The 23,957-nt window shown below is 35.2% G+C and overlaps 2 protein-coding genes across 2 annotated transcripts; one reads left to right on the top strand and one right to left on the bottom strand.

Annotated features, from left to right (window-relative positions):
- Positions 1 to 1,687: 1,687 nt before the first annotated feature.
- LOC145725977 (uncharacterized) lies at positions 1,688 to 13,074 on the bottom strand. The gene is made up of 30 exons (XM_081974902.1): positions 12,952 to 13,074; positions 12,711 to 12,899; positions 12,465 to 12,660; positions 12,189 to 12,406; positions 11,015 to 11,106; positions 10,838 to 10,965; positions 10,540 to 10,780; positions 10,115 to 10,345; positions 9,724 to 10,064; positions 9,404 to 9,580; positions 9,186 to 9,348; positions 8,941 to 9,135; positions 5,895 to 6,040; positions 5,652 to 5,838; positions 5,191 to 5,475; positions 4,984 to 5,138; positions 4,717 to 4,926; positions 4,476 to 4,664; positions 4,134 to 4,418; positions 3,960 to 4,080; positions 3,758 to 3,911; positions 3,506 to 3,701; positions 3,295 to 3,454; positions 3,020 to 3,237; positions 2,800 to 2,962; positions 2,563 to 2,746; positions 2,317 to 2,512; positions 2,146 to 2,255; positions 1,900 to 2,091; positions 1,688 to 1,837 (listed from the first exon to the last, which is right to left on the bottom strand). Exons 1-30 carry the CDS (start codon positions 12,963 to 12,965, stop codon positions 1,750 to 1,752), a joined length of 5,424 nt encoding a protein of 1,807 aa, XP_081831028.1. The 5' UTR covers positions 12,966 to 13,074; the 3' UTR covers positions 1,688 to 1,749.
- On the top strand, positions 12,982 to 22,141 carry LOC145725976 (uncharacterized). The gene is made up of 26 exons (XM_081974901.1): positions 12,982 to 13,114; positions 13,170 to 13,456; positions 13,524 to 14,165; positions 14,225 to 14,470; positions 14,523 to 14,715; positions 14,772 to 15,058; positions 15,112 to 15,324; positions 15,377 to 15,540; positions 15,594 to 15,803; positions 15,865 to 16,348; positions 16,405 to 16,692; positions 16,743 to 16,925; positions 16,977 to 17,148; positions 17,213 to 17,456; positions 17,516 to 17,615; positions 17,672 to 17,901; positions 18,018 to 18,225; positions 18,276 to 18,466; positions 18,519 to 18,786; positions 18,841 to 19,032; positions 19,085 to 19,297; positions 20,049 to 20,233; positions 20,291 to 20,462; positions 21,111 to 21,280; positions 21,707 to 21,893; positions 21,947 to 22,141. Exons 1-26 carry the CDS (start codon positions 13,110 to 13,112, stop codon positions 22,102 to 22,104), a joined length of 5,892 nt encoding a protein of 1,963 aa, XP_081831027.1. The 5' UTR covers positions 12,982 to 13,109; the 3' UTR covers positions 22,105 to 22,141.
- Positions 22,142 to 23,957: the final 1,816 nt, after the last annotated feature.

Below are 23,957 nucleotides of genomic sequence, written 5' to 3'. Positions count from 1 at the left end.
TGTTCGATTTTCTGCAAAAATTGGATTTTCTATCAGAAGCACAGAAGTAGCAGGAAGACAATTTAGTTTTCTTGACAATTGACGAATAGGGCTAGTATTAGGATTAACCAAAAATGTCCCTTTTTGCGTTTTTGCTCTACGGATAATATGCTCGATTTTCTGCAAAAATTGGATTTTCTATCCGGAGCACAGAAGTAGCAAGAGATCCATTTACTTTTCTTGACAATTGGCGAATAGGCCAAGTATTAGGATCAACTAAAATTTACCTATTCTTGTGTCTGCTCTCCTGATAATATGTTCGATTTTCTGCAAAAATTGGATTTTCTATCAGAAGCACAGAAGTAGCAGGAAGACAATTTAGTTTTCTTGACAATTGACGAATAGGGCTAGTATTAGGATTAACAAAAAATGTACCTGTTTGCGTTTCTGCTCTACGGATAATATGCCCGATTTTCTGCAAAAATTGGATTTTCTATCAAGAGCACAGAAGTAGCACGAGATCCATTTAATTTTCTTGACAATTGGCGAATAGGCCAAGTATTAGGATCAACTAAAATTTACCTATTCGTGTTTCTGCTCTCCTGATAATATGTTCGATTTTCTGCAAAAATTGGATTTTCTATCAGGAGCACAGAAGTAGCAGGAGATCCATTTAGTTTTCTTCACAATTGACGAATAGGCCAAGTATTAAGATCAACTAAAATTTACCTATTCTTGTGTCTGCTCTCCTGATAATATGTTCGATTTTCTGCAAAAATTGGATTTTCTATCAGAAGCACAGAAGTAGCAGGAAGACAATTTAGTTTTCTTGACAATTGACGAATAGGGCTAGTATTAGGATTAACAAAAAATGTACCTGTTTGCGTTTCTGCTCTACGGATAATATGCCCGATTTTCTGCAAAAATTGGATTTTCTATCAGGAGCACAGAAGTAGCACGAGATCCATTTAATTTTCTTGACAATTGGCGAATAGGCCAAGTATTAGGATCAACTAAAATTTACCTATTCGTGTTTCTGCTCTCCTGATAATATGTTCGATTTTCTGCAAAAATTGGATTTTCTATCAGGAGCACAGAAGTAGCAGGAGATCCATTTAGTTTTCTTGACAATTGGCGAATAGGCCAAGTATTAGGATCAACTAAAATTTACCTATTTGTGTTTCTGCTCTCCTGATAATATGTTCGATTTTCTGCAAAAATTGGATTTTCTATCAGAAGCACAGAAGTAGCAGGACGACAATTTAGTTTTCTTGACAATTGACGAATAGGGCTAGTATTAGGATTAACAAAAAATGTACCTGTTTGCGTTTCTGCTCTACGAATAATATGCTCGATTTTCTGCAAAAATTGGATTTTCTATCAGGAGCACAGGAGTAGGAAGAGATCCATTTAATTTTCTTGACAATTGGCGAATAGGCCAAGTATTAGGATCAACTAAAATTTACCTATTCGTGTTTCTGCTCTCCTGATAATATGTTCGATTTTCTGCAAAAATTGGATTTTCTATCAGAAGCACAGAAGTGGCAGGAAGACAATTTAGTTTTCTTGACAATTGACGAATAGGGCTAGTATTAGGATTAACAAAAAATGTACCCGTTCGCATTTCTGCTCTACGGATAATAAGTAATAATAAATTCTTAGTTTTTTTTGTCCATAATAAAATAATGGGAGAAAAATACAACACACATTGGTTGTTAGGCATCATATCTTTATATTCATTAGTAAATTCATTAGGAAACATCAGATATTTCAACTGATGGGTTGAACATCCGTTACGTTGACTTCAAAAATGAAAAAGTCCCCTCCACGCAGTGTTAACGTCAAAACATGTAGTAACCTGTATCAGCCATTAATTAGTAAAGTATTAAGTTATCTTTATCTATCATATTTTTTTGATACCTGTTCAAGCTGGTCGTTCGTAGAATATAAGCTCTTTCAAGACCTTCTAGAAACATAGGACTTCCATGAGCGTCAACTTCAAACATGTAGTATTCACGCTTTTGGGCTTTTCCAAAACAGACGTGCTTTTTCGTTCCTGATTTTGTACAGCAAATTATACCTGACCGTCTGTCTGTATGCTCAAAGAACATCCTATTTCATAAGTATTTAAATAACCTATCATAAATGGACTAGACAAATAATCACCTCAAAGCTTTATAAAGGTTAAATTGTGTGTTCCTGACCAAGAACATTGTACCCTCCACGATGGGTTTGCAGAACACTTTGAAAGTGAACGGGAAAATACTTGAATCTTCCTGACATTTGATTTGTATTAAAAAAAATGATGGAATAGTGTTAAAATAATCGTAGAAGTACTTTCAAATCATCCACAGACAACTCATAGTCTTCATCCTTAATGTCCTGGACACAATCCTGAAAATATTGATTCCCGTTTACCAGAACTGAATCAACAACTGCAGAATTCCATTCCGTCAAGTCGTAAATTTCCAGCATTCCTATGCAGGCCACCAGATTGCATAAGGTTTGCTTTCCACGGCATTCTTCTGGGAATCTACATAGGAACCATGTTTTAAATTGGTTCAACTGAGAATATTAATTTACCTATCTGAGTCTTGATGAATATTCCCTACAAGAGAGAACAGATCGTTGGTATACTCCACGTCCCAGTTGTGCCACATATGGTCAGGTGTTCCACGTTCTTTGCCTTCGGCGTTCTTTGTTACCGCCCTGGACCATGGAAGAGGATCAGTCAGGAGCCATTCAGCATCTTCATAGAAAGGTTTTCCTGTGGAAATATTTTTAAGATTTATTTGTATACATTCATACTACAACACTAACCAAGTTGTTCAGCTTTTTTAGGTTTTTCTAATTCGTACTGATTCAGACGATAGTTGATCAGCATATCTTTAGGAGCTTTCCTAATTGAAGTCACTTCGAATGTGTAGAAGTCGTAAGATTCACCACCTTGTTTGGCAGCTTTCAGAAGCCTTTTCTTTACTGCCTAAAAATATCAATAAAAGCGATTTACATATTTTTTGTTGTTTCTTTCTCATATCACCTTAATGTCTCTACATCTAAGCCATCCGGCCGCAGCACTTCCTCCTGCACTCTCATCTTCTTCGTCTTCAGTATCGTTGCCCTTCTTACCAGGAGGTAGTCCTTTTGGATAGAAAAGATGGAAAGTATCATCTTCAGGAGACCTATGCACTGCATAGCACCCACCAGGAAATTGGACTAGAAAGTAAGCCATTTTCTTTCGCAGCACTGTGTCAATTCCTACAATGCACCAACTAAATGAATTGCAAAAAATTTTGTTTTATTACAAAACCAGACCAACAGACAATGTTCTGTTGTCCTTCCAGTTCTCAATCCGCACTCTTTTTACGATTATGTCGAAGAAGTTTTTCCTTATTAGGATGTTCTTTATTGTACGTTTCTCGGACATTTCCACGTCATCAGCATGGGCAAAGATGTGATTTCCATGATCCAAAACCTAAACCCACACTTTGAACACGCAGATTTTCTTTAAGTAAATATGGATGACCTCGTCAACTTTTTTAGTGTCCCACTTTTCAACAGGAAGGGAAAGCAACATTAAGCAAGCGCAAATACAGGCAAAATGATCTTCCTGTAGCTGCGCTGTGCCTGAACGTTTCTGCTGTTCTTCTTCATCATCAGCTCCACCTCCTGTTATAGCTCTAGTACCTTCAATAACAAACCGTTTGTTTTTGTATTGATAGCTGTAACGTAAAGCTGCTCGTAATATTTCTTCAAAAGGAAGTCAAAGTGTACAGACCCCACTTTATTTTTAGGTTCCTTAGGTTTCTGACCCTCGGTATAGTGTTGATCGTCAGGAAAACCATCTTCGCCTGCCTGTGCTGCCAATTCTTCTTCTTCTTCTGCTGCTGCTTTATCAGCTGTCGTCGATTTGGATTGTTTAACTTGTTCCTCTATGTTAAAGTTTGAGTGTTGTGATGTAATTTTTCAATTTTAAATACCTGATTGGTGCAATCTTTTAACTCGAACAGTGCTCAAAACAAATCTGGTATAAACCACTTCCTCATTACTCTCCCTCTTCTTTTTGTTATACATAATCCTAGTCACAAGAGAGTGGACATCCTAAAAATTTCCATACCGTTACAGTCAGTATTTTTATGTAGCAGTTAATTTACTTTGAACCGTGAAAAACAGGCAGTACCGTACTCTGAAGTGCCTTCACTCAGGCCGACTTCATTACTACCAAAACCGTCGTACATGTAGTAGAGGTGGTTTTTGTAAATCAAACAGCAGGCATAAGTAGGTGTGACCAAAACACCCATCTCAGATCTTATAAAGAGGATTTTTTCTATGGCCAATTCTAAAATGTTCTGCCTGACGTAGGAGTCAAAAACGTACTCCACTAGACAGGCAAACTTGGTTTTACCCAATGAGATCTGTGGAATTTCTAGTTTGGACACCTAAATCAAATTATTGCTCAATTAATGACAGTCAGTAATGCTGTCATGTCTCCTTACTTGGTCATATCTAAACTTGGATGCGCTATAAAGCTCCACACCACATTTCAGGATATAATCAACGATCTCCGGAGTCCAGGACAGTATGGAGTACTTTCTGGCTACTACGCAAGCCATAACGCAGACAAAAGGTGCCATGAATTCCACTTCCTCACCAAATTGTGAAACATTTTTGGTTCCTCTAATAATCTGTTGCAATTTCAGGTTATTCTATTTTCTGTATAAAATAATTGCAGTATACTTGAGTATCATCAGGCAAATCCACAAAGTTGGTTTCTTTGCGCAGCTCTTCTGATTTAGTGACGTCAGGTAATGTTGGTAGGGCGTAGTCGTCCCACTCAAAAGGTTTCTTTGTCTTGTTGAATCTCGATTTCATTTGCTGTCTTCCTCTAACGTAGGTGGGGTAGAGGACTTCTCGTTTGATTGGAAAGTAGGTCAAGTCTGTGTTTATCTAGAAGATTCAAAGTAACGTAGCACGAATTATATTGCAAAACGTTGGCCATCATACCTCTTCAGAAACAACTACTGGTAGTAATGAATCTGTCCGGACTTGCGCGTACTCATCTGCACTGTAGAAGAAATCTTCTCCTTCACCCGCTTGTTGCTCCATTTCTTTAGCTATTTTGTCTTCCCAATTTTCTTCACCTTCTTGACATTCATACACTAAAACCAGACTTAATCTGATTACAAATACCTACAATATGTTAATACATACTGTCCTCGTCCATATAGCCTTCAGCCATGACTTGCTCGAGCTCAATTTCCTCCTGGGTGAGGTCAAAAGTATCTAAATCTAGCAGCGACACTCCTCCAGGTCCTTGAGGGTCTACCGGCCTAGGAGGTGGTATCTGAGTGTCCGATAAGCTGGGGGAATCTAAATCGGCGACCACATCGGTATCGGCAGGTTTCCTGGCTAGATTTTCTAAATTGATGGGTGGTGCTCTGCCAGCATGTAAAAGAGGAGGAATTTGATCCAGTCCTAAACTTCCTACATTGGAACCTTAATAAAAAAACATAAAGTCAAGCTTTTAAATCACTAAAAAATCGATCATCTGGGAGCAGAAAAGTTCTGAGACTTTCTCGGGGCACCACAATTCAGTTCAGTCACTGGCAATTTCTGCCATCCATTATGACTCTCCTGTTACTCATGAAACGTGGTTTGACTGTTGTACCTACCTATTTCAAATATTGAAGGATCGGGTGTTTGTCCCATTAACAAACAACGCATGGCCAAAGCGGAATAGTCAACAGTAACTGGTTTCTCAGTTGCTGCTTTTTTGCTTTTACGCATCTTGTAGGTTTTAAATTCATCCGGAGAATACTCGTCCATAGGAATATGTTTCGGAAAACGTTGTGAAACAACCTAGAAAAGTTAATTTAAATAAAGTTTTTTTATAATGACTTATATTGTATTTTTACTGGATCCCTTTGAATTTTGCAAACTTTCAAAGCGTGGAGATTAAACGCACTGTCTTTGTCGTCAAAGTTGCGAGTGATAACATCCACCAAAGATTCCAAGTTGGAGTGCATGGAGACGCAAGAGTAACCATCTCTGCTTTTGTATGCTAGAAAACAAATAATTATAAATTTTTGATTCTACAGGGTGGTCCAGTTTTAAGTGTCAATAATTCACCATTTGATAGCTAATCAAAAAATAAGTTGACTTGCATTACGTCATTTTTCTGAAAAACGTTTCCTAAGGAAGATACAGTCCTCCAAATTTCAATTTAAAAAATCGTTTTATAGTTTAAAACTGAACATCCAAGACTTGTGAAAGTCCAAATTTGTACTGAATAGTCTAAAAACTTTTTTACTACTAAGAATGGTCTTATGATTCGCTTTCTCAGACTGCCATCCTGGTTGAGTGTCTGAAACTGGCATTCAAGAACTAAAAAAGTCCGGAAATCAAGACAAAGATTGTATTGTGCATGAAACTCATTTTTTACTACTAAAAATAGTATAAAAGTTGACTTTTAATGCTAGAACGGACCTTACTAGGACAAAAGAGAGTCCAAAAGTATATTTTCAAGACTTTAATTAGTGTACAACTCAATTTTCGGACTATTTTATTTCTAAAAATTAGTTCTCAAGACTATTATTGTAGCATTTGGTACCAAAATTTTTTACTTTTATTACTGAAGAAACTTGACTTTTGGAAATAGTCATAAACTCGATTTTTCAGTCTTAAAAAGCACTAAAAACAGTCTGAATTTCTTAGAGGTGCTACAATTTATTGCACCTATGAGTGTAGAAGTCAATTTAATAGTGAAGAAGCTTGAAATAACATTTTCAAGACTATGGTTAGTGGACACACTAGTGGCTTTTAGGCCTGATAAGTCAAAAACTTTGTAAAGATAGTCTTGAAACTCGACTTGAGGCACTGAAAACAGTCTTAAAACACTAAAAACAGTCTAGTTTATTAAGAAATACCCGAATTTTTAGCACTGAGGTGTCTAGAAGTCGATTTAATAGTGACAAAGCTTGGAATGCCATTTTAAGTCTATGAAGAATGTAAAAATTGTTTTTTAAGTTTGCTATGTCAATAACTTGGTGAAGATTGATTGAAACTCGATTTTCCAAGCTGAAAGCAGTTTTGAAGCACTAAAAATAGTCCAGAATTCGAAGAAAATGAAAAGCAAAGTAAAAAGCACGAAAAGTTCGTTTTCAAGACAATTTTCATGAATCTAATGTTAATGTCCTGCATCTAAGACTATTTTCAAGACTAAAATATTGAAATTTGTCTTCAAATTATGAAAACTTACTTTAAATGCAAATTTTAAGCTTCTGATGTCACTTTTCGTTAGTTCAGTTACATTTTGGGGTTCAAGTCAATTTTTAAGGTTTAAATGTATGAATTTGTAGTAACAAATTCTTGAAAAAGTAGTTTTTATGTCTACAAGTCAATTTTTAGTATTAAAGTCTCTCGATTTGCATGAAAACTGGTTTAAGTTAACACAACAATTTTTAAGCTTCTGAAATTTTTATCTTTTCTAATTCAATTTTCAAAACTAAAGTCTTTTAGTTTGTCTGGAAACTATGAAAACTGGCTACAATAATATTTTTTAAACTTCTTAAGTGAATTTTCCGTTTCCAAGACAATTTTTAAGTTGGGTTGGGTTAGGTTAGGTTAGGTTAGGTTAGGTTAGGTTATTTTCCTTAGGAAGCACTTTTCAGGAAAATGACATAATGAATGTCAACTTATTTTTTAATTGGCTATGGATTGGTGAATTATTGACATTTAAAACTGGACCGCCCTGTATAATTAGAGTGGTCCATAGTATTTGTGGTTAATTAAATGTAATGATAAGGTCTTAGTCAGAATGCGACAAGTTCGTACTGATGAGTTTTTCCGTTTACTACAATAAAACTATGGGACTAACACTGTCACTTAAGTGAAGATCCTTAAGATCGCATATTACTCTGTAATCATATGGGAATCATTTGAATTTAGGGTAAAATAGCAATATACACCTATTGGGCATTATCGTAAACTCCTACATTTATCTCCTGTAAGTGTCAGCACACCCATTTATGCTACCAACGTTTCGTTCAAAATAGTCTAACATGACAATTAAGATTCTAGAAAAGCACGTTTTTTTTAATTCTGCTACTTGAAAAAAACCACAAAAAATTGATAAAGTGGCAATTTGCTTCAAACCAATAATTATACCTCCCACAATAAATCTACCAGCTTTTTTATTTTAATTATTGACAGTAAATATTGATTTTCGACAAGAAAATTACACTAAAATGATAAATACCTATAATGTCTTTACTGTCAATGTAATAGTTATTTTAGAAAATATCATTAAGTTTCAGCTCTCCAGATATTTTATACAATTTGTCCAGCAAAATCACCTCAAGAGGCAAAGGATATTGTGACATTCCTTAGATTGCAAAATGGCCATTTAACATAACTGTCATTTTTTTTTTCATTCGTTCATCAGTATTTGTCATGTTTTTCCGTATGTTGATTCAAAGTTACCAAAACTATTTATTTCGCCCTTGGAATTATTATTTTTTTCTGTATGTTACCTATCATTTTACAGATTTATTGCCAATAACGTAGTCCACCAGTCAATTTATTTTGATAATTGAAAATGTAAGTGGATAAACGTGTTACCAATTTTTTTTAAATATAATTTGTTGTATTTGATTAATGAGTACACAGAATGAATCTTTTTGCGACAAGTAATTTTAAGTAGTAACATAACATAACAAGTAAGAGAGACGAATATTTAAATGTCGACTTTTCGTAAAAAATCATGATGACGTATACTAATTATAGAGAAAAGTGTCAAGCATTTTAAAGACATCAATAGTATAGTAAAAGTCAAAGTTAAATGGGATGACGTAACAACGATAAGTGTTTGAAATGTGACAATTAAAAAATTTCTCACTGAACATATTCAGATTTCCCCACTACTAATACTAAATTGTATAAATAAAAAGCAACACAAGAAACCTTCAGTGCCACGTGGATAAGAATCAAAACAGTAGAACATGCCACGTTGCCGCCAAACTGCCAAATGACAGTTCCCAATCTGCAAAATGGCGTTTGTGTTTGACTTGAAAAACTCTTCCAACGAACATTTCAACTGACAGTTGCACTTTTCGTACATCATGTCCACGATCCGGTTGGCGTAGATGTAAATTTCCACTGAAACTTCAAACTTCAACCTAAATCACTAAACAAAACAGGAACTCAACCTATGTAAGGTCCCACAGTGAAAAATGCAGGAATTGTGTTCAGTTTCAACTCGGTGATTTCATCGCATTCCATACACTCTACATAAAGTTGATTGCCAATTACCATGATTTTGTCTATGGTGGTTCTGTGCCAGGCACTCGGAGGAGTTATCCTGGAGTAAACCTACCACAAATTAATTTAAAAGTCAATTGGTACAAACTGTTAGTTGAGAGTTTACCAAACATACGACTGACATGGGTAAGCTTTGTTTGTTCCTGGTGAAACCAAAACATTTGTCACCCAAGTCGTAAGACCCCAAAAGAACGGCTTTGTTCTCGTTTAAGATGTTATAGTTACTCCTAGAGTCTAGGCCTAGTTGCTTTTCTTCCTCATCTTCTTGGTCTTTGTTAAGAACCTATGCAAAAATTAGTATATTACCATGAATGAGATTCTATGAACAAAATTTCCCATTTTCCAAGTCATCTTTGTCCAGACAATTCTATTTTGCACCGTTTCTTCTCTGGACATTTATAAGTTACACTAAACAATATTACTTACCTTAAATGATTTGATTGGATAAATCACAAAAGGCCAGTTTTGCAATCCAGAACGTTGCAGTAAAACAGTAACCACTGAAGGTATATCGTAAAAATTGGCCATTGTGGCAGCACCATCGAGCGAATAATACAGATCTTTGGTCCTGGGTTTTCCATCAAATAGATAAAAATACCTGTCTTTCCATAAAGCCAAATTAGTATCCTGAGTCTGGAGTATCCCAGCTTTTTGCCGGGCAAAGAAAATGTTCAACGCTTTGGTTAAATTGAACACTGTCCGATCAGTTGATTTAATCAACCCAGAAACTTCTGGAGCGTCAATAGTGAAACGAATTTTCTTGTCTCCTAAAAATGTTCAATCTGATCTGGACTCAATTACTTTAAAAGCAACTTACTGATGAAGCAGTACTTATCCAAATCTTCAGGTTTAAGCTCCATAGAAGCTGATCTGTGCACGTGCAGATTACTCAAACTGCTCAAGTAAAGTTTACTGCCAATGTCTAGAATTTCGTCTATGTTCTCAGAAGACCATTTATCTGGGTGTCTCAAAAATGAGAAACAGTAGGCTGCTACAGGAATGCAAATACCCTGAATGTTGCGTGCACCTTCTGGCAAATGTTCATCTCCTAAATCCAAAAAAGATTTAAATTTGCTGTTTAAAAGTTTTAAAAACGTGTTCAGATTCAGATCCGAAAAAACATTAGATAAATTTGGAATCAGAATGGCAAGTTCTCTATAATACAACCAAATCCATACTTTCCTAGAATACTGGTCCAGTGAGCATAATGTTGTTCTAACTTTTAACCTAATCGAACCTCACCTTGATGCATTGTGCCAGGTTTTGAGCCAAAATAAAACTCTTTTAAAGTCGGTTGATAGATATTGGTAAAAGAGTGACTTTCCAGAGTTCCTCTCCGAAACCTCCTCTTCTTAGGCTCGTATCTCTTGATCTCTGACTCTCTCCTGAATTTTTGGGCAAACTTGTTTAAAGTCGTATTAGTGTCACGCATATCCCTGTCTAAGTCGTAGTCTTTTGATTGATAAGAAGTGGATTGGGACATCTACCATAAATTACTTCTGGCTAGTCAATTACTTAATGGTTTATGACAGTTTCATACCAAAGAAACCTTTCGACGAAATTGTTTTGTTAGGTAATCCTTAGGGATGATGTCTCCTTCACCGTAATCACCACGTTCTGCCATTTCTTGTTCCAGTAAAGCCATAAACTCTTCTTCAGGCGATAGCTCTACAAAAGGTAGGTTGTAAGTTTGTTCCTTAATAATCTAGAAGCAAACCTTTCGTCTGCTCTGTTTTTTTCAGTTTTTTTGAACGTTTCTTTTTTTTTCTTCTCCTTGACCCTTCCTCTTCTATAGATGACTTTCTTTTCCTATAAGTTGTACACAATCTTTTGATGGATACATTTTTGAATAACGTGATTCTTACAACAAGTTTTTTTCAACAACAAAATGTTCAATCATTTTCATTCTCTTCAATTTCAATTCTCTCTTCGTTGTAATTGAAGTAATAATTAGAAAAATTAGTAGACTAGGGAGCAAAATGTTGCTTTAAACTAGAATGTTTTTAGCTAATACACAACTTTTTCACGTAACATTTTGTGCTAATTTTAGGTCCCACCTTAACGATTTTATCAAATTTTGATACGCAACTTCTGCAAGAAAATAACGGAAATGTGGAACGGTAGAATCGTGCAAATGTTAGGTACTTTTGATCTTAGATTTGGATTCTGGTGAGTTTATAAAATAAGTATCTTTGCAGCAATCAAAATGCGTGCAACCAAGTGGGTTAGTAAAGATTTTTCTCATGTTTTCACTAACTGTTTGTTCCTGATAAGCGTGATAAAAAGATGATTTCAGGAATGTTTCATATTAATAAAAAAATTACATTTTTAACAAAATATGGTAGAACAACCTTGAACTTCTAATACTATATTACTTTACATACATAAGTGCTAATTTGTATGAAAAGTTATATCTGTTGTGTATGGGTTAATTTAAATGCTGATTTAAAAATTGTCTTGTTAATGTTTAAATTAAAGGAGATAATGTACTAGATATAATTAGTATGTATTGCAACTGGGCTGTAAGTAACGGATTTTTGTAAATAGTGTAAAAGCTAATTACGCATAGATTTCAGTTATACATATAATAACCTCTATTACGCACAGTTTTAAGAGTGGCCATAAACTAATTTATCTAATCCTGCAGAAAATTGTATTGTATTTCGTTTCCTTTTCTGCCTAGATGAAGATCATTGTTCATACAGTTTTAAGTAAATACCAATTCGTCTAGAGTTCTAGAATCTCATCTGCAGTAGCAAACACATCAAGTAATGTTACTGAAAGTACTACTTCTAATACTAATAACAATTCAACTCGCCGTTTCCATTTCGTGCGTAAAACGCTTCTTACAGCACTATAAATTTGTAATATACTATAAATTTGTCGCTTACGTATCAGGCCTTGGCTTCCTTTTAAACACCAAATCAAAACTATCATAATCAGAGGGAACTTCCAGATTCTGTGTTTCGTTGATAATAATCCCACTTTTCGGCTTCTTCAAGGCTAACTCGTCACTTGGTTGTCGTTCTGGATAAAGCAAACTGGCTGTAGGAGTCACTTTTCTTGGAACCACTTGGGCTTTTGAGGCTTCTGGAGAAGGCGCCTCAATCTGAAATAATTACTTTCTAAACTGCATTTACTTAACACATCAAGTCACTTTAGTTTACCTTGTCACTGACTTTTTTCACCACTAAAGGATCTGCCATTTTAACACTTTCATATTTGCAAAACTGTTTGTATGTGTAAGGACGATTTTTCTCTAAAAATTCTTTCTGCTTTTTAGTTTTTGGGACAACGTACTTTGGTCTTGCTGTTCCTTCCTGGTAGATTGACTGAGGTGTTTGTTGCAAATCTATCCGTGTCCTAAATTGAGAATTCCAGAAAATTTGTGTTAAATTTACAGTCACACTTACCCCATAGAAGGTGTTATTTTAGCACTAATAACACTGTGAGTCTCTGGGATAACTTCTAAAGGTTTTTTATCCAATATAATTCGGTCCTTTTTTCTTTGCTTTTTAACGGGATCCACGGAGTGGAATGTGGGAGTGAAAACAGGATAATCATTTTCTGTTTGGTCCTGGTTATTTGTGGCGTTAGGATCACTACAAATTAACAAGTAACCAAACTAGTTCAAGGCTTTTTTGTATGGCAAACCTTGGATTTTGCATAATTGCGATTACTAATTCAACATCGATAATTTGTGACAAATAGTCAGTCAGAATAAAAATGTGGAACGACCACCAGTGTAATGTACCTTTGAAGTTGTCAAAGTTGCAAACTTTAGATAGTCAAAATTTTAGTATTATACCACGATGGGGTAAGTTTTTGCTTTAAAAACCCTCTGAACTAGTTACAAAATTACACTTCTTCAGGGTAAAAAAGTTTGGCATTAAAAGGCATAAACCTAAGCCTCGTCCTAAACCTGTGATCAACTATCCCCCGGTCCCCACCAAGAAATGGATTCCACCCGATCAGAGGAAGAAACATCCAAAACGTGAAATAAAGTATAAAAAACCGGAAGGAATAACTCAAAAATTGGCCATATCCACTTTGAAAAAAGTATGGAATAAGTACTCAATTTATGGTGATGCAGCTATTTTAACTGGGAATTTTAGCCAATATCATAGAAGATTTACGTTCAAGTCCAACGGTTTGCAAGGTTAGTCAAGTTGTACTCTCTTATTTGACTGATATTATCAAAAAATGTGCAAACAAAATTTGTTTAGGTGCTGCAAATTCTGCTATGGCTTGTGTCTACTCACAGCTTTACAAAATGGCCTCATGGACTCCCACTCTTCTAGACGAAATCCTCATCAAAGGTGATGAACTGTACATAAGGAGTACCCAGCAAGGAGACAAATGTCTTATTGAAGTACCTCCAGAAAAGCTCCACACTTGGTTCTTCTTGGGAAATCGTAAAATTATCATTTTCGTAAGCCCTAAAGACAAAACTACCGAAGAGTTGACTTCCACATCCGAAGCTAAAGCTAAAATAATCATCGAAGAAGCTTTAGAGAAATTTTTACAAGCCCATCCAATTGGGATTTTCTATATAAAAGACAAATACGCAGCTCTTTGGGTTGATAATGAAAAGTTTTACTACTTTAATCCTGGAGAGCACGATGAAACTGGAAATCCTTGGCAAGGAGTGCCAGGAAAAGGTGTTTGCTTTTTAGGAGGATTTAAGAAAATGTCTTCTCTAGTGGAATACTTGTTCAACAACTTTCCTGCAATCAAAGGGGCTAATTGCAAGTTTAACATTGTTGCTTGCGGAATTGCCAGGATGACAGACATTAAAACCACTCCACCAGAAACTTTTGAAGATTTAGCTCCTCATGAAGTTGTAGCGAAAGAAATTATAGAAATCCGTAAGGGTTCGAATTATTTAAATTATGATTTGTATAGTAAATACAGGGTGGATAAATAGCTGCACCTCTCCCCAATCCCAAACTTGCGGCTCTACAAAGTTTCTTAGAAGAAGACAAAGCTCCGGTAGACCCCACTCAAATAGCGGTTGAAGAAGTGTCACCAAGTATAAGAGGTTCAATTCCTGACAGTCGTAAACCATCTTTTCTTCAAGATGGTTTTGTAGCTAAACAAGACCTATGCAGGTATCAAATTCCTATTCCTTCATACCTGAAAGGAGAACAAGTTCGACCAACCTACTACACAGGTTTTTAAAAAACAGCAGTTTAAATTTTTTTTACTCACTTTTATTAATTTAGAACTAGTTCCAAACGTTTTGGGAATTCTTCGAGCAACCACCTGTCAAACTGACCCGACATTCAGCAAATACCAAGGCAGACAGTCCTTGGGTAACGCAATTTCAGCCTTGATTATGTTGCAAATTTGCAAAGCCAAGCATTGGATTCCTAATACCCTTGATACCATCTTGAAATATGGTGATCTGCTTTACAGGTTACTTTATTTAACTTGCTTTGAAACACTGAAATTAATTGTACCCAAAAATGTAGGGATGCAATGGTAAATATCCCCAGAACTCACACATTAAGATTAGCGGATTTTCCGATAAAAATCGAATACGAAGGAAGGAAATTTAGTCATGAAATAGACGAATATGCGTTAGTTGGTCAGTTGCAGAGTCAGGAATATGACATTCTTGATCTAGGGCAAGCCTTAGATGACTTTCTCACTGATAATGACTGTTGCATTGTATTGGGACCGCAAATTTTGGCAGTTTGGATAGAAGATGGTGTTTACTACATGTTTGATCCTAATGAACGTGATCAGGAGGGCAAAGGTTTCTTTTTTCCTTTAGATTATACTGCAGTTTAACAGAATTTGATTTGATAGCTATAATACGAAAAGTGATATTTGGGTCCAATGAAGTAAACCTTGAATCACCTAGTGGAGTTGCCTGTACAGTTTGGTGTCAAAACGCCAAAACTTTGGAACAACTCTACATGAATAACACGGATAAATTCAGAAAGAATGACAAATTCTATTTAAGTAAAGTGACAATAAAGGATTATGAAGAGGTTTCAGAGGACTGGTGCAACTTCAAAGGTTTGTCCTCTATAACTGATAAAATTGCATTATGTTAACCTGTTTAATTTAGGGATTGGTGTGGGAATGTGGATATTAAGAGGATCATTCTACCAGGGAAGCCTAAGATTTTCGCCAGACTCTCGAAACACCCAAGGAACTGCCAATGCTCTTGTTGCTTTGGCTATGTCAGTTTTGTTTGATGAACAGGAATGGTCCAGTGATACTGTTGATGAGGTCAGAAAGTCTTCGCAATAATGTCGTATTTAGTAGCTTGGTTGTCAAACTAGATCCTTATGATTGGCGATGCTCTCTACAAAGCTTCCATCCAACGACTTCAAGAAGAAGGCCTGTTTACCAGCTCTTATTTAATGTTGACCGAACTAAATACCCACCACCCATTACGAGATAAACAAGCCGAATTTCAAGTAGATGAATGTCTAGTAAATGGTTTAATTAAGACTGACAATACTGCTGAAAAGGTTCCCAACTTACTCCAGGTACAATCCCCTACCTGAACAGTCAATGTCCAATGTATCCATTATCTTAATACTAATACAGGGATTGGAGGACTTTTTCAAAGACAAAGACAACGGAGTGTTAACCATCAGATCAATATCTATAGCAATTTGGAAGAAGAACAACCTCTACTACTACCTAGACCCTCACAGCAGAGACGAAAAAGGCGTGGCCACTGGATATGGTAGATCTTGCAGCCTTCGACTGCTACAACTGGAAGACCTAGCAACAGCTATAGAAACCAACTTGGACCCCAGCTCAGAAGATGTCTTTAACATCTCCAAAGTCACTGTGATTCTTTACGAAGGAGCTGATGAAGGAGCAGTGAAACCCAGCTTGAATCACTACAAAGCCATTAACGATACTACAGCCATCTTGCGAGGATGGTTGAGCGACCAAAACGTTAAATACGAAAGTAGAAGGGGCAGGCAGACTGTACCGATGTGCATTACTGCAGTGGGGTTTAACAGGTTGAAACCTGCAAGCGATTGGACTCCAAATGATGTGGATATCATTTTGGATAAAGGTTTGTGAAATGCAAAAGTAAAGCACTCGATAAAAACTCCTTCTTACTGCTTGCAGGAGACAATTTGTATGTGGAATCTATGGCAGAGTCACAGAAAACTTTGGAAGTACCACCACCTCCTGAAAGTAATGCAAATGCAGACCCCAAAGCTAGCGGAGATGCCAAACCTCAGCCTGTAGCTCAACCAGTAAGAACAGAAGATACTGATAATGCAGGTAGCGAAGAAAATCTAGAAGAAGATGAACCACCAGAAGTTGAATTGAAAATCACCTCTGATAACGTAATACCTGAAGTTGATGTAGGCCCTAACATCATCAACCTAGAATTTTCTAGTGCAGCTGATGGTACCACTCACCAACTTTGAAAAGTTACGACTAAAACCCCTATTTTTCAGGAAATATCAAAGAATCTCTAAAAGAATCTTTGATATCATTCTACTCTAGACCACAAACTGACGACGATTTTTACCAGGACGCTTTACTGGAAACAAAGCATTACACTGTAGCTTTATGGCGTGACAGTAAAGTGTTCTATTTGTTCGATCCCAAACCTCGTAACAAATTGGGGCAAGTTATTGGTTAGTGTATATACATTTCACGTTTACGCGTAGTAGGTAAAGTTGTGTTAGGTAGGGAAGACTGGGATCCAGAACCGCCTGAACCTGAACCTGAACCGGAAGAAGAAGAAGAGGAAGAAGGCGAAGGAGAGGAAGGTTCTGAAGAGAATTATGATGATGAAGAAGTTAATGAAGAAGAGAACGCGGTAGTTGGAGAAGAAGAAGCTATAGTTGATGAAGCTGGGTGAGACTTTTTAAATTAGTTTTAATGAAAAGACTTTAGTGGATCTGTATATAAATATTGTTAGGGAGGAAATGGCGGAAGAAGAGGAGGAGGAAGAAGAAGAAATTGAAGTGGAAGATGTGGTACCACCACGTCCAAAAATGTCGCCTTCTTATTGGTTGGAGCAGGAAAAAGCCGGACGTGCATGCACTCTTTGGTTTTTTAAGTTAGAAGACATGGCGGAGTTTATCTACAACAACATCCCCGTCAAGGATAGACTGAATAGTGATTTCAGTTTGAAGGCAGTGAAGGTCGCCAATAATCTCAATGTATTTTAAACTATAAGTATTCAAAGTTTTTTGGTTCACTAATATTGAGATTTATCAAGGTAAAATCCAAATACCGTCCTGGCGACGATCGAATCGACGTCTATGACGGAAATTGGTACGACTTCACAGAAGTTGAACATGGAAAATGGATTCTACGAGGTTTGTTGATTATTCAACACCAACACCAAATAAGCTAAACCCACGTGACGTTACAGCTTCAATGGATATGAGCTTCGAACTATTTCCGGGGCAGAACAGAGGTCGCCAAGGTCTGACTTGCAGCTTAATGGCCTTAGCCATTGCACACACCTTTGAAATTACTTGTTTTGTCAAAGGAGTGGTGGACAGTATTTTAGTTTACGGGGATAAACTGTATACATTTATCAAAAAGTCTATGAAGAAGCAGTTGTTGAGTGATCCTACTGTAACTTTACAAGAGGATGAGGTACGTTTTCAACTGTTTAGGAAAAATTGTATCCAAAATTTATCGCAACTTGAGCATCACTTGTCGTGACACCTTCCATGAAGTAGAATAATGAAGATAATTAACATTTTATTTAGATTGATTGGCTAATCCAATATCAAGATGTCGCAGTAAAGGACATACCCAAAAAAATCTGCGTTTCCCAATTTATGGCAGAAGTCACTATTGTTCCAAACTATATTGTAGGAGACACTAAAGCTCAGAACTTTGAAGATGTTCTGGATGTGAAAAGAGGACTAGAAAAGTTCTTCACAGACTGTACTTACGGGATTCTAACTTCTAAAAGTAAAATTACTGCTTTTAAAGTAACAGTTATTCTAAAAAAAAAATCTTAGACTTCTATGTAGCAGTCTGGAAAGGTGCCAGAGTGTTCTACATGTTTGACGGTCAAAAACGAGGCCCCAATGGTGTACAATCTACTGCGGGCACTAGCTGCATCACCAGATATGTGGATTTGGATAAGCTTGTTGAAGTTTTCCTGCTTAATTTGCCTATTGTTGGCAAAAGCGAATTTGTGATCCACAAGGTTATTATTTTTCTAATCCGGTTTAATGTCAGCACTAATTATTCTGGCTCAGGTGACTATATCAAGAAACCTCTGTCCACGATCCAGAGAACCTAAAGACAATGTGGTGACTCCTAAAGCGGTACCAAAATCGGCTGGGTTGACAATGGTAGTACCAGGCAAAAGCATTATAAGAGGCAGCATTAATCAGGAGGATGGCAGGTTTGGGAAAGCTCCTAATGCTATGAGTGCCCCCATTGCTGTGGTTGCTTTGACCATGTCGCTGGTTCATAAACCAGAAAACTGGACCAAACCTATTGTAGATGATATTATAGTTTTGGGTAGCATTTAAGTACTTTTCTGGCTATATCTAAAGCTGTATAAACTTCTCTCAGGCTCAGAACTGTATGAAGACAGTGTTAATCAATTAGGTTTCACTTTCAACCCTTGGGAAGAACAACTGGATATATACAGAGTCAATAAAGATTTCAGGCTTGGAATAGTTAAAGCCAATTGTGAATTACGTAACACAGATCAAAGAGGTTACATTGATATTAAAGAAGGTAACATGCAGAATTTGCGGCAAGGTAGTTAACCTTCTTATCCAGTTAGAGGAAAGTTTCTAGAATCAAATTTAAGGTATGGAACGTTTCTTTGAGGAAAACACCCATGGTGTCCTGGTTACTGCACCCTTAACTGTTGCTCTTTGGGAGCAAAAGCAAGATGAAGGCAACCCTTTGATTTACATTTTTGACCCTAACCCCAGAAGTTCTACAGGGATGCCCTTGTTTGGGGGTACTGCTTGTGCTTTAGCTTTTGTCAACGCTAAGATGGCCTCGGATCATATTATTGGTTAGTGCTTCCTAATTTGTTCAGTTCACCAACCCGCTCACTATGTTCTGCAGAATATGGACCATTTATTTGTTACGAGGGACACTTTGTATAACCAAAACATTGAAACACATTAGTTAGCTGAATGTCTTCACTGATTACTAAGTAATTACTAAAGGTGGTTTATTTAACATAAGCGATTAACTGGTTTTACACCTGCACAGATTAAATAGGATTATAAAATAACTACCTTACTGATCGTAAAGTGAAGATGGTTTATAAATAACGTTTGTTATGGATTCTGGTAAAGTTGGTTCAAATTGTATTTTGAATTGATGCGACTATAGGCAAAGGACCAAAAACAGGAAGTTTTTATCAAGTTTACTTTAGTTTTTTCTATATTTTAGAATTCACAGTAAATTTATATCATTATTTATAGTTGAAAACTACGTCATGGGATAATTTGATCAACAGCAACATGCTCTGTACTGTACTAATATTATTGTTCCTGTTGTTCGTATTAGAGACTATTGGTCTTTGTGTTTTAGTACTAGAATTGTCTATTTTGTTAAATTGGCTTCATGAATAGCTTTCATGAACATATTTTACATTATTTTACGATTTCTAAATTATACAGACACAGGATAAAAGAGTAATTTTAATTTACGTGATACAAAATCACATTTCTAACTGAATTTGGTGGAATAACACGTTTTGTTATTACTTCATCCATTTTGATTAACTTCGACGTTTCTAATTCAACTTATTTTAGGTTGTATCTTGGATCATGAGTTAAGAGCTGCAGAATTCCTGATTGTCCCTGTAGAAATTGTAGTGGGAAATGCTGGTACTATAAGAAAAATTCCGGAAAAATCTCCTACGAGAAGTAGCATTAATATTTTACCAAGATGTTCGAAACAAACTGCTTCACAACAGAAGCGTATTTTAAGAAAACTGGTAAAATTCCTAATGAAATTATTAAAACAAAATTTCAATTTTGTTTAAACAATGTAGGCTGATGAGGATAGAAGGAAGAGACAAGCAAAGAAGCAGGAAATGGTTGGCAGAAATGGATATCACATTAAAGGGGGTGAAGCTATTTTAAGAGGATATAAAAGTCAAAAGTCCAATTATTATGATGCCCAATCAAGGAATAAGCAGGATATTCCTAATTGTATTGCTTCAGGTAAGATTATAAAAAAATAAATTTATAAAAATAACCGTTTAAGCCAATTTTTAAGTGAATAAAATATTATTGGACAATTGGACACGTCTATTAAGTAAAATACAAGTTTTTTACTGAAAAGTTTTACAAAAACAAAGTAAATTACTATTGCAATTATCGTCACGATTTTTTTTACAATTTAAATATAGGTATAATATTTACTTTAAATAGTAACACAAAACTTTTAAAATAATTCGTATCTACGTCAATTAGTAAAAACACACTATTTGAGCTAATTATAGGAACTCGCTAACGATCTAGCTTTTACGCGGTAAGATTCACGTTGCGTATATGTTACGTATAAAATACATTTTAATTGATATTATATTGAAAAAAATTAAATTTGAGTAATACGTGCCAGAATGGCAGTTATATTCTTAAATATAGTACCTATAATGAGTTGTAAAGAATTGTTGCATTGTAAATTAAGAACAAAATAGTTAGACTTAACTGGATAATTTCTCAGAAATGTTGAAAAAAAGAGAGTTTTTGTAATACACAAGAACTTTTAAAAAAAAAGTTGTTAAAAATGTTGCCAACAAATTGATTTTGTTGAAAATAGTAAAGATACTTTATGTAACTTCTAAATTGCAACTGATTTTTTTTCAGTTGTTATGCATTCAGTGTTGTCAATAGAGGATTGGAACTATAGACATATAGACTTGATTTTGGACACAGGAGATCAATTGTTCATAGATTCCTACATAGCTTATGGGCCTAAAGATCCTAAACTTGGCATGGAAAATATTTTAAGGAAATTTTTCATGGGAAACTTAGAGGTAAGTTTTAAGGACTAAAGTTCGGTTAAAATTAGTAAATTACCTACTGTATTTCTGCTAAAGCGAAATTTTGACAAAAAACAGATTTACCATATTATTTTCCCAAATAATTACCATTTTTTTCTTTAGAGCCATTTGAAAAGTAAAGAAAACCAAGTTGACTTGATTTAAGCGTTCATCTGCATAAAACGGATTATCTTGAATAACAAAAAAATAGAACAAACAAACAAAAAAACAAAATTAGTTTTTTAGACACTGAGTGACCTCATGAAATTTTGCTGAAAAAAGTTACAAAAACAGCAATCAAAATAAGTTTTTCTACGACTATTTTAAGCAGAAAACTACACTAATTCTGCTTTTAAAGTAATTTTCTAGAAATTTTTCTTGTAAATTCTCTGAAAGTTATGTAAACCTTTTACTACACAGATTCATGTAACAATCTACAAGCCAGTAATAACGGAAGTGTTCACTGCCAGCAAACTTAACATAGTTTTGGAGGCATTTTTCCAACAGGAACCTGTATGCATCCTCTCTTACAACCAATTATGGGTTTCGTTGTTTTTCAAGGGTGGTTTTTACTTTATGTTTGATCCTCACGAACGAAGTATTGATGGTAAGTTGCTACCAATGGTACAACACATTTTTAATTTAAAATTACTTTTATAGGAAATTTAGTGAAGGACGAACAATCCGGTAGCGCTGTGGTTGTCAGATTTGACAATCTGAACAATATGGCCCTGAAAATAGTTAACAATTTAGGGGGAAATGCTGATAACGGCGAGGACACATTCTCTTTGTGGATTATATCCGTAGAATCTAAATAACAAAATTGCTGTTTCGTGGAATAAATGGTTTCGTAAATTGTTTGTTTTTCAGTTGATAGTGATGTCTGAAGATGCACGTAAGACTAATAATTAATAGCTGGGCAAGGCTTTAATTATTAACCGAGATTAATTAATCTGTACAGTTTATCAATTGGTCTAGGATAGTTTTTATTTTATAGTAGCACAAGGTTGCATATTGGTTACCCAATAGCCAATAGATTACAATGTTTTTATAGTTATGAATGCTAGTTAGATTTACATTGACCCCGGTTGGTTTTAGCAGATATTTATGTGTATGCTGATTTGTATGGATTGATTTATTTCTCTTTTGATATTGATACGTTTGTCTTAATCCGATATATCTGCCTTTTTGGTTGCAGTTTTACTGAATATGTCAATGACATTTGATTCCTATCAAGCCTAATGATTCAGACAGTTCAAACCTCTTATATCTCCTAGTTAAGTAATTGCTGTACTTTACCAGAAAAATTTGACCGATAAATTACAAATATTGTGTTTGTAACAGTTTCCAGCAATTTCGACACCGCTTTTCTCCATGACTGTACCATATTATGTGGTGTTTTTCATGTTATTCGATGGGAAATTTAATGAGGATTCGAAAAAGGTGCTTAAAACTGTAATTTTCTCACTCCAAGTGGGATTGACAAGCAATTTTGTTTCTGCCTGTCAAACTGTGCTCAAAAAATGCAAAAATCAGGGTTTAGAGAAGTTTTCTTGCAGACAGACTTAGACAGTGATTTATACTGTGATCACGTGCCTTTCTAGCTAATTTATCATCCAAAAATCACGTGATATCTGTGATTAATGTTAAAATTCGTCTAGAATTTGCAAGAATTACAGTTTAACACAGTTCTTACAGTTTTCGAAACAAGACGTGTTTCTGAGATTTATGACAGTTACAGTGATCACGTGACTGCCTAGGTAATTTATCCCAAAAAAAACACGTGATATCTGTGACTAATGTTGAAATTTGTCTAGAATTTGCAAGAATTACAGTTTAACACAGGTCTTACAGTTTCCGAAATAAGACGTGTTTCTGAGATTTATGACAGTTATTAATACAGTGATCACGTGACTGCCTAGCTAATTTATCCTCCAAAAATCACGTGATATCTGTGACTAATGTTGAAATTTGTCTAGAATTTGCAAGAATTACAAATAGTTACACAGTTATTTTGACAATTATTGTCAGTAAATTACTGGTAAATTTCAAATTGTTTAAATAATCATATCTTCAAATTTGCGTCAGTTTTCTCATCTAAAAAACTTAATATTTGTCATAATTTAAGAGATAATAAAGAAAAGTGACAAAAAGCGGAAAAAGGCTGCTTGTTTATTAAAAAGTTATAAGATTGGAACTTATTTAGTACAAGAATCACTTTGTCAGAAGAATTTTACTTCATTTCTTTTAATATTATGAATGAATATGGTGTCAATTATACCAAAATTAAAATTACTCACCTTATAAAGTAGCGTTAATCATTTTTATTATTATTTTTAAGGTCATTAAACTTAGTATAAACATTGCTAACGACGTTCCCGTTTATCGAAAAACGTAATGCTTTTCAGCGTGTTTTTTTGTTTAAATATCTCTAGAAAAACAAGTTCTAGTTCCAGCGTCCTACTAAACTGCCATAAATAAAATCTTAAACTAAAGTTCCACCATTTATTAAAACATTTATTAAGGGTTGGTTATCAGGGTTATAAAAAACCTAAAATTGATGTGTGCATGACAACACGTCTAAGAACTAATAACCCTGCCCCTTAACCTCTTCACGGATCAATTGTACATCCCAATTAAAATTATTCACATAAATTATTGCTCGTTATCT

This window comes from Ips typographus, linkage group LG3 (assembly GCF_016097725.1).
Source record: "Ips typographus isolate SLU linkage group LG3, UJ_Ityp_2.0, whole genome shotgun sequence".
Taxonomy (NCBI): Eukaryota; Metazoa; Arthropoda; class Insecta; order Coleoptera; family Curculionidae; genus Ips; species Ips typographus.
This window is presented reverse-complemented; position numbering and strand designations above follow the sequence as displayed.